Raw genomic sequence first — 11,171 nt, 5'->3', positions numbered from 1 at the left:
TTTTTGATGATATAAAATGTAATTGATAAATTAAATATGGTTCTCTAAAAATTCAAGTAGTTCATTCCTAGTTGTTTTTGCCCCCTTTCTGTTGCTGTTGTTGTTTCGTTTGTTTGTTTGTTTTTATCTCAATTGTATTAAATTGTTATTGTGCTGAATATTGCCAATCTTTTTCCTCAGCGCTGTGCTCTTCGAGCAAAATATATTCCCTCGTTTTCCTGGGGGAAATTAAATATTAAATTCCACTTCTGGGCAGGTATTAATCTATACTGTATATATAATATCACTGACTGTCACTCTTTCGAGGGTGCGAACCGTCCGATAGTGTGCAAGTGCATGCAAAGAGAGTAAGAGGGGGGGGGGGGAGAAATTACCAGTATTGCCATATTAACTATGTGGATGGTATTGATAAAAAAGAATGTCTGTTTCCAGCATTTGAAATAACACTTTCGAAATTGCAAGCCGCAACACAGCTTATTAGTTTGATCCTTATTTGTCAGATGTCAGCCGTCAATATCAGATTATAAAAAAAACTGAGTATCTTAGTAGATAGATAGGTGTTTTTTTTTAAATACTATTTATTTCTTATACTGACCCTTTTTATTATAGAGAGTGTATTGTTGATTGTTCAAAGCGATTGAATCGAAATATAAGAAAAAAAATAATAATAGGTCAGTTAAATACGCTGGTATATAAACTGTCGGGAGTAGCCAGATTATAGAAGGGGGAAACGGGACACTGTTTCGACTTTTTTAAATTTAATTTAGGAATGAATATATGTACGCCTCATTCTCTTTCCCCTTGAAATGCAAGGTAAATGAATATGATAGCTCTTTACCTTCAGAAATGATTGTGATGATGTTTCATTACCAAATAGTCTAAACCAAAGTCAAGATTAAGTCGGGCACAAAGATAGACGAGTTTAATCATTTTCATACTTTTTGAGAAAATTGGTTGTTTATCAAACAAGTGCATAATAGTGTGGAATTACAAACTAATCAAACACTTACAATCAATAGAAAGGGCCCCAACGAAAACCAGTGTTTGTACTGATTGGGCCACCCTTTTTCAAATATGTGAAATAAATAAATAAATGGTTGGTATTTTATCTTATTGTATTATAAGAGCACTGCCATTAGCATGATTAGAGGAATCAAATTCATTTGCGTACATTACGAGTATTTGATGTTAGTTTACCACAGCTCACGAAAAAAAATGTACGATTTTTTGTCCATAATCCCGTCTATAATTTATAGCCGTTGTATTTTACACACGAAATAAAGATAAATATCTAATCTCCCCCGTATCAATTTCCAACCTAATATTTTCACTCCAGATCATATCCTTGTATGACACGCGATCCACGTACCCTTGTTATCATGGTAATATAAAGAAAGAAAAGACTACCTAGGCGGAACCCAGTGGTGGTGAAAAAACAACTGCTTTGACTTGTCTGTTAATAGAGAGGAATTGAGAGCCACTTTTGGGAGAAAATTTCTCGTGAAATAGTAGGAAGCGCAATTTAAAATATTGGTACATATAGGCCCTGCAAGCTTTGTTCGCATACCAAACGCATGGACCTACCTAATTATCTTTATTCTGGTATATCGGTTGTAAGCGATAGCAGACTGGAATGGTTAGATTGATTGAATCAAATAGATTTTTCGCTAACCTATTGTTTTTTATGTAAAGACTGAAATACACCTTTTGCTGCCGATTCGACGAAAAATCGTTTACAATGGCAGATTGCTCACGTGTTTTCTTATCCATCTCGTGCAACCTTTCGATGTCGAGTCTCCCTGATGACCTCACCGAACGATTGCACACGACGTCGACCATTGCTTTCGCTTGCATGGTCATCATCATCCTCTTCGGTCTGGTAGGCAACCTCCTAATCGTCTACATCGTATGTACGAAACCGAAGATGATCACGGTCCATAATGTGCACATCGTCAATCTTGCTGTCATCGACATCCTATTCCTCTGCGTCTGCAGCGTGGTCGATGTTGTCGGAATGGGTGTGATCGCTTACCACGATATTTTTCTGAATATAACATCGAGCCAATCGGCTGGCATCATCTTCGTTCAAACGGTAGGCCCCCTTTATATTTACTATTTATTTTATTCATTCGGTCTTCAACATACTTGAATTACACGATTCGAAGTTCCATGGACCAAATGTGAATTTACAATAATTACAATAAAAATAGATGAAAACAATATCCGGGATGCTTTATTCCCAGTCTGTGACGCAGATAAAGAATTTTGCCACCAAGATGGTGGCTTTAAAACGCCAAAAGGTAAAATTAAATCCAACTATCAATAACTCGTGATCTTGGTGTCTCTATAATTACTGATTATCTGGCTTTCCAAAACACATAATTTGTCTTTAATGTGTCAATCTTTTCGTTCACCCCCCCCCCCCCCCCCCCTTCAACCCGCTCTCTATTGCTGAAACAAAATAGTTCATATATTATATTCTTCGAAACAAAACATTTTTTCCCATTTTTTCTGCTGTTTTTTATCAGCTGACATTCACGGCCTCTTGTGGGACCCTCATGGCATTGGCCTTCCAGCGATACCTGGCGATAGTTAACCCATTGGAGAACAAGAAACGGCGCACCGTCAAGAACGCTAATATTCTACAAGCTATTGTTTGGACAGGTATGCATTTGACGGCGCCAAGGTATTTTGATGGGGCGGGATAGATGACTAAGCAGTGACGTAATTTTTCTCAACTGAATTAAAAGGGCGTACGATCCAGGCCTCCTTTTTAATATATATCTTTTTTCTCCCTCTTTTTGTCTTCTATTTTTTTTACTACTTGAAAATCGTGTTATTGTGGTTGTCCCAGCACCCTTTGGCAACACATCTGCATATCTTACTGTTCTTAATTAGAAGCAGGTACATGTTTCTGCTAATATAACTACCTTTCAATATTAATATTTAAAGATTTAAATTGGTATAGTCACCGAAGGTATCAGTATAGTTGGATTGACAATATATCCTTTGCAAGTCACCTGGGTAATACAGCCCCTTATTGGTCAAAAGAGCAATCATTTAAACCGTTATTGACTGACTGGGTCTAGTTTAGTATACCTGCTTTGGGAGGCATGGTCAACACTATTCGCCTATCTGTGATTTCACACTGGTGGTAAATCATTGAGAGGAATAACCATCAACCGAAAGAGTAGAAGTAGATATTCATGTTATACTCCAGATATCATATGGTTTATCATAATGGCGCTAAAATCATTGCAAGTGACAGTCATTCACATCACTTCCAAAAGACTTTGAATTCGCGATTCACAATAATAGATATCATGAACGAAACTATTGTCCGGGTATAATTTGAATCATTCTTCGAACTTAAACGTGACTCTCGTTAAACATGTTAAATGCAGAGTCCTCTTTGTTGTATATATACATATCACGACATGTATTCGTTCTAGACCAGTAGACTATATTGATCGATCTTTGCATACTTCTATCGATCACACAGGTATAAATCCGACATTATGTTAAGTTTGCTATCATTACTATTTAGTTATCCTCATTTGATATGACCTTTTAAAAAATATATGTAACGCTTCAGGAGAGACGGATACAGAATGAATATATGTTGTCCTTTTATTTCCTTTATTTTGCTTTCATACGTTCTGTTTATATTTTTGTTTGTTTACTTACCTATATATATACATATACTAGTATATATATATTCTCAATTACTCTTAGTACTTCACCAAGGAAGTTTATTTTGTTTTTGTTTCAGTGTTTTACATTTTCTCTAGTTTCAACACCACCCCTTCGCACTGCACAAGGTCATTACATTTTATATTAGTTTTCATTCTCCCTGTTTTTTTCTTTCTTATATTTCTTCTTCTATTTTACTTTTTCTCTTCTTAATACCCTTTCGTCAACACACACTTGTTATTTTTTTCTTTCTTTTTTTCACACATACTCAGGAACAGGTATACAGCATAGTGCATTGTTTCACTGAGGTTTACCACAAACCCACTCTCCTCTGCTAATGATTGATTTTACTAGGTTTCCATTTAGTTCTTTAAACAACGACGACTTGTTGTCTCTCTCGGCGCAACATGGCGCTACTCACACATTAGATAATCATAATTCCAATTACGATACACACATACGAAATTTTATGGACAATAATACAACCAATCTTAATTACAACTTTGATGCAAATGATCAATTTGGACAGCTCTCTACATCACATTATTTCACAGAACAACATTTCAAATCATCTATTACATCAGACAACACAAGCGAAAGTTTTTATCTTCTCCATTTAAATATTCGAAGTGCCGGTAAAAATTTTGATAAACTTAAATTATTCCTAGATAACAACCGGTTTCCGAAATCTTCATTTATTGGTTTAACTGAAACATGGTTCTCTGATAATCCATGTTCCCTCTTCACACTCCCTGATTTTGATTAATAATAGAACGCAAAGACCTGGAGGTGGTGTCGCTCTGTACATACCACAACAATACGATTATACTCCTATAGCTAATATAACCAAATCAAACGACGTTTTAGAAACCCTGTTTGTTGAAGTCACAAACCCCAAAGGCAAAAACTTAATACTGGGTGTATTTTATAGACCTCCTCAATCAAATACCAACGCATTTTTAGAATCTCTCAATGAAATTTTATTAAATCCTGTTTTGAAAAATAAAGATTGTTTCTTTATGGGTGACTTCAATATCAACTTAGTAAATTGCAATTCTAACAGTACCTCTCAGGAGTTTCTTGAAATGTTTCTTTCCTATTCTTTTTACCACTTATCACTAAACCGACAAGAGTTACAAATAACTCGGCCACTTTAATTGACAACATTTTTAGCAATATATCTCAACAAATCCCCAAAGCCGGCATTATCATTAGTGACATCACTGATCACTTTCCCATTTTTGCTAGGTTATCTACAAATAAAGCTATATTGAAAGAAACATTCAACACTCCATTTAGAAAAATAACTGATGACAATATAAACAATCTAATTAATGACTTAAATACAACAGACTGGTCGAGTGTTTTTTAATCCACAGACGTTGATGACGCATACAACTTCTTCATTTCCAAGTTAACATATTCTCTAGATACTCACGTTCCTTTTACTATCAACAGAAAATCAAATTATAAAAAGGTCCCACTCCACCCTTGGATTACTAAATCACTTTTGAGATCAATCAACCGAAAGAACAAATTATACTATAAATACATATCCAAACCAAGCGACAAATCCCGTTCTAAATATACATCATATAAAAACACACTTACTTCTTTACTTCGTATTGCCAAAAAAGAATATTATACCTCCCAACTTGATTTGCACAAAAATGATATGAGAAATACTTGGAAAATTATAAATGGTGCGTTAAACAAAAAGAATAAAAGTTCCACTATATCAAAAATAAAAACACACAATACAATCATCGATGACAACAACTTAATAGCAAATGAGTTTAATTCATATTTTTCCAATATTGGCAACAATCTGGCAAGCAAAATCCCATTAACACATAAATCATTTCACAGTTTTCTTGACAACCCAAACCCTAACTCTATATTTTTTAATCCTACCAACACAGGAGAAATTATTAATAATGTTAACAATCTGCACTTTAAGAAGAGCCCAGGTTTCGATAGCATTCCTAACTTCCTACTCAAGAAAATTATTTTAACTATCGTCGATCCTTTGGTGCACATATTAAATATTTCTATGAACACAGGGAAAGTACCTAATCTCATGAAAATAGCCAAAGTCATCCCTCTTTACAAAAAAGGCGACAATCAACTTGTTTCTAACTACCGCCCTATTTCATTACTCACCTCATTATCTAAAATTCTCGAAAAACTTATACATACACGTACAAGTACGTTTTTTGATAAGCATAATATCTTTTCTAACTCACAATTTGGGTTTCGCGAAAATCATAGCACTTCACATGCAATTCTGTCTTTTATTGATAAAATCACTACTTCCATAGATAAAGGTTTTCATACTGTTGGTATTTTCCTGGACTTCTCCAAGGCCTTCGATACCATTAACCACGAAATACTTCTTTATAAACTTTCTTTTTATGGTATTAGGGGGAAGGCCTTGGAGTGGTTCAGGAGTTACCTAACAGATATGTCTCAATTCGTATCAGTTAACAACGCTACTTCTTCTACTCTTCCTATCACTTGCGGAGTACCTCAGGGTAGCTTACTTGGCCCTCCTCTTTTTATTACTTACATCAATGACATCAAAAAAAGTTCAAATTTACTAATATTCATACTGTTTGCAGACGACTCGAATATTTTCTTTTCTCATGAGAACGCAAATCAACTTGTAAGAATTGTAAACTCTGAACTCATACATGTAACTGACTGGATTAAGGCGAATAAACTATCACTTAACCTGCAAAAGACGAATTATATGCTTTTTAGTAACAAAACACATACATTACCTTGCAATCTCATTTTTTATAACACCGTTCTTGAAAATGTATCACAAACCAGATTCTTAGGTGTTACTATTGACAATAAGCTATCATGGAAACCACACATTGATAATATATGCAAAACAATTTCAAGAAACATCGGAATTATTAACAAACTCAAATATTTTCTTCCATCTCACACTTTACTTACATTATATCATACATTAATATTACCATACATTAATTATGGCATTTTGGCACCGGGTTGTGCAATTCAAACACAATTACAAAGGATACTGTTGTTGCAGAAGAAGGCCCTTAGAATAATTTTTCAAACTCATTTCAGATCACACACTGATGTCCTTTTTTTCCAAAATAATATTCTTAAAGTGAATGATTTATATCTTTTCCAACTCGCCCAATTTATGTATAAACTAAGTAAAAATGATCTCCCCACAATTTTTTCAAATATGTTTTGTAAAAACTCCTCCATACATGATTACCCAACGAGACAACGTAATTGTTATCATCTACCCCCAACCCGTACTCTTTTAGCAAAAAACTCTTTCGTCTTTTTTGGACCAGTGTATTGGAATTCACTGCCCAATGACTTTAAAGAATCACCAGGCATCAATATTTTCAAGCGCAAACTTAAAAAGATGCTAATTTGTCAATACTCCACACCAACAAGTCTAGCTAATATATAATTGTAACTTAACGTATTTACAACTAGCATTTAATTATCAACAAATTTGTCTAATATTATATATTCTAAATAATGTCACTACAGTGTTCTATGACCTGTGCACCTGTCATGTTCCTCTTTTCATTTTCAGTTTTATTTGCACCACCCTTTTCTCCTCTCTTTTTCCTTTGCCTCCCTTTTCCACTCTTATAATTTATATTAAAAATTTTATCATTATTATCGTTATCATTCCTATTATTCAAATTACTTTCCACTTTTTGTTGTCGCTTATACGCTCTATTTTGGTATTTTGTAGATTATGTATTTTAATTTCGTTTTCCACCCGTCTCTTGTATATAGGTTATGTTAATTAGTATTGAAACTATGTTTAGGGACTTGCCTTCTTTACAAGCTCTGCTTTTCTTGGCAAGTCCCTCCGTTCAGATAATTTTATCTTCAATATTTGTTATGAAATGTTATACAGCTGTATGTATTATTTTGAGTAAGTATTATTTTGAACATGTATTTACACTGTTCTTGGATTATATCTTTTGTTTGAACGGAAATAAATAAATAAATCAAATCAAATGTTTCTTATATCGTATTTCCCAATCGGAAATATAATTGTCTACCAATCAATCTGGGATAATTTGTCGATGACGTCATTCCATGATTTATACTGTTATAATAGTAACATGGATAAAAATTTCTAATGACGATCATCTTGAATATGGATATTATTATTTTGCCGAAATGCGTTCAATGTTTACAATTTGATTGTTCTCTTTTTCATCCCACAGTTCCTCTCCTTTTGGGTGTCATCGTTGCTGTTTTGGAATCTGATCTCAATACCCACATCATCGCCGAGGGCATCTCCCTGTATCAAGCTGCGTTCTTCTTTTCTCTTCTCATCGTCGCCATGGTTATCTGTCATATCGCCATCTATCGCTCCGTGCGCGAGCGTGAGATGGTCGAAGGCGGCCGCGTGGCGCGATGGCAGCAACAACGCAACATGCGCATGCTCAGAATGGTCAATTTGTTAGTGTTCACTTTTCTCATCGCGCGCGGATTTTGGCTCATCTACGGCCTGTACGTCAATCACACGGGCCCTCGATCGCAAGGAGGTCACGTGGAAAAGTTATTCCATGACGTCATGGTGCAAATTTTTGCGCGCATCGGGTGCGCGGTCAATAGCGCGTTGAATCCGGTCATTTATGGAATGCTCACGCCGGATTTTCATCGGCATCTGATCCAAATAATTTTCCATCCGTTCGCAGGTTCGGCGCCGCAAAGACGGGGAACCATGGACAGGGACAGCACTTATATTGTGACGTCATCATCTGCCAATACAGTGAGTTCTGCTTAATGATGGTGCGAATTCCTACTTCTTATAATGATCATTGACATTTCTTACTTTTCAATAACTTTCCAAAGTCGCAAACTTTGGCGACAGATGATAAAAGAATTGTGACGGGAGAGTCGGTCATACGGATGCTCTTTGTTTGGCAAAATCCATTTATACGTCTGAACATGATTAAACAAAATGGAAAATAAATAAAATCTTTGACAGACCCACCCCCTAAAAAAGATGTCGTACTTCATATATATTCTTCGCTTTTCCATGACTGCGCATGTGTGCTAAAAACTGCTACGGTATTGGCGATATGAAATAAAATGTTGTTTTAGGAGATGTTTTGGCGATTTTACATGAATAGTACTTTGGCCATGATCCATACTAAAATAAGAATAACTGCATTTTCTTTTCCATGATTTCTGCTTGTGTAAAACCATTTCTCCTTCATGGCCTGGGCTGAAATTTTCAGGGTATTGTCTTTGTTTGTAAGCTTTCCGATTAGCAATTACTAACTTATTGTATTTCATTTAAATGAATGTTCAAATTGCTTCAAATGCAGTCACGAGTTAGGGCGATTGGTGAAATTCAAATCTGCTAAAAAAGAAAATAAATCCAGAAGTAAAAACGACTCGACGGTCAATGCACTTTCATGGAATGAGAATGCAAGATGATCCTGCCACATAAATATTTAGATAGAATTCATTATAAAAATCAAATATTCACAAAATTGGTCTTGAAATAAATCGTCAAAAAGTTTTGCTGTTATGTGTTTGTTTTTGTTTCATCCATTCGAATACGAATGGAAAATATTTGCTGGAAGCAACATTCGTATTATGCGTGAAAGCGATTCAAAGTAATAGAAAAAAGTGGGGCTAAGGCGCCTGACTATACATGGAAAGTCCGGGGTTCGATTCCCGGCCGCGGCACTTATGCCCATGAGCAAGGCATTTAATCGACAATGATCTTTTATCCTGCATTTAAATAAATGAAAATGCTATTCGCATTCGTGGTAACTAGTTGTGCACTTGTTGTTTTTAACCAATATACAATACAATGTACTTCAAATATATTTTATGGGTTTTTTTTTACAAAAAATTGACAGTTTTGAAAGTCCATTTGCATAAAGGTTGCCAATTATTTGACATGGGACTATCAGAGTCATTGAACTAACCACAGACATATTTTATTTAGTGTGAATGACGTCAGCGATGGCAGTATAGATACATTGTCACCACCAGTCCTTACGTACATAATGCCCCTGTATCTTTGTTTTTTCAAACAATTTGTTTGCCCTGTGTACCAGTAAGACGGTGTCCGGCTACCAAGGCAGTGGTCTCTATTGCTGGCATATATGGATTAAATATCCACTTCGAGACTCGAATGTGTTTGTCTTAACCCCCTCACTTTCACGGATCACATTAAAACATTGTATTGCTGTATGGTATATCCGTGAGTGGTAGTTATGGTGTTATATTTTAGTGTCAAGCTTGAAGTAAAATATGTAGAACACACAAAATATTCAAGGAAAGATTTTGAAGGCATGTACTTGCCCTAACACACAATACAAACACCACTCTTTGTATACTTAACATGCTTAAGAACATCCTAAAAGCAGCATTAATTGTGATGTTTACAGCTTCAATTTTATGTTTTCTTTATTTCAAAACAACCATTATCAAGAAAATTATCAAACGATCAGATTTCAAAATGATAATACATGACATGTATAACATTTCATATATACATACAAAAGTTTGAAATTTGTACATACAATGAACCATATGACAGCCGTACATCTCAAATCTAAATCAATATTAATCGAGTAGGCATATTTGCATGGTGTGAATGTACTCAGCTGTTTCTAATATAGTTACCATCTTTGCTTAACTATTAAACAATATGTAAGTTGTGATAGCAAAATGATATTGGAAAGAAAATTAGATATCATTTATTGCATATAATTGTTGTGTATTTAATCTGCGTGATATCCCGATCGTGATAATTACTACTTTAAAGTCACCTGACCAGAGCCAATTTAGCACTGGTACGGTGCATAATTTTATAAGATTCTATTTATCAACAATTTGATTTTCGATTTTCGCTCTACTTTGAATATATGCATAAAGACATTTATATGTTAAAGACGTAATTGAATCAGTGTTTAAACGTTATGTTCGCTGAGATTCATGTGTAACGAATTGATGAAGGTTTACAAAAAACGTTATAAAGTCACGTGCAAGCTGTCCGGAAAGTTTGTCAGTCTAATTCATACAGTAAGACTGTTCGTGTCGGAGAGAGCTACAGATAAATATTGTTTCAAAGATTGGTGACGAATATAGAAAGAGAGGGAGAGGGGATAATATTGTTCAAAAGATAGGTGACAAAGAGAGAAAGAGGGGGAGAGAGAGTAATGTTGGTCAAAAGATTGTTGACGAAGAGAGAGAGAAATATTGTTTAAGAGATTGGTGACGAAATGGAAGAAAAATGTTGTTTATAAGATTGGTGACGAATGGGAAATTGGTGACGAAGAGAGAGAATATGTTTAAATTATTGGAGACGAAAGGAAAGAAAAATATTGTTTAAAGATTGATGACGAAGGGACAGAGAGATAAATGTTGCTCAAAAGATTGGTGACGAAGAGAAAGATTGTTTACAGATTGGTGACGAAGGGAAAGAGAAAAAT

The 11,171-nt window shown here is 34.9% G+C and overlaps 2 protein-coding genes across 3 annotated transcripts in view; both read left to right on the top strand.

The window, feature by feature from the left end:
• The window catches only part of LOC129279388 (ATP-binding cassette sub-family C member 5-like), a 15,851-nt gene extending 15,795 nt beyond the window's left edge, over window positions 1-56 (top strand). The window contains exon 19 of the mRNA XM_054915481.2: window positions 1-56. This exon is cut by the window's left edge and continues 1,773 nt beyond it. The gene's annotated coding sequence lies outside the window, so the exon portion shown is untranslated.
• Window positions 57-353: 297 nt separating this feature from the next.
• LOC129279096 (allatostatin-A receptor-like) lies at window positions 354-10,733 on the top strand. 2 transcript variants are annotated; one of them, XR_010296100.1, is made up of 4 exons: window positions 1,340-2,092; window positions 2,529-2,664; window positions 7,935-10,111; window positions 10,315-10,733. XR_010296100.1 is itself a non-coding variant. In XM_054915209.2 (3 exons), the coding sequence occupies exons 1-3, from the start codon at window positions 1,739-1,741 to the stop codon at window positions 8,498-8,500; spliced, it is 1,056 nt and encodes a 351-aa protein (XP_054771184.2). In that variant the 5' UTR covers window positions 354-1,738; the 3' UTR covers window positions 8,501-10,733. The 2 variants fall into 2 exon arrangements, 1 of the variants encoding a protein (XP_054771184.2); XM_054915209.2 differs by having other exon boundaries at window positions 354-2,092; window positions 7,935-10,733.
• Window positions 10,734-11,171: the final 438 nt, after the last annotated feature.

This window comes from Lytechinus pictus, chromosome 16 (genome assembly GCF_037042905.1).
Source record: "Lytechinus pictus isolate F3 Inbred chromosome 16, Lp3.0, whole genome shotgun sequence".
Taxonomy (NCBI): domain Eukaryota; kingdom Metazoa; phylum Echinodermata; class Echinoidea; order Temnopleuroida; family Toxopneustidae; genus Lytechinus; species Lytechinus pictus.
The sequence above is the reverse complement of the archived record's forward strand: the minus strand, read 5'-3'. Positions and strand labels throughout refer to the sequence as shown.

Bases quoted from the DNA above. Each gene is read 5' to 3' on its own strand.
- LOC129279096 (XM_054915209.2), top strand. From the start codon at position 1,739: ATGGCAGATTGCTCACGTGTTTTCTTATCCATCTCGTGCAACCTTTCG. The intron at 2,093-2,528 runs GTAGGCCCCCTT...GTTTTTTATCAG, and splicing joins GCATCATCTTCGTTCAAACG to CTGACATTCACGGCCTCTTG. The intron at 2,665-7,934 runs GTATGCATTTGA...TTCATCCCACAG, and splicing joins ACAAGCTATTGTTTGGACAG to TTCCTCTCCTTTTGGGTGTC.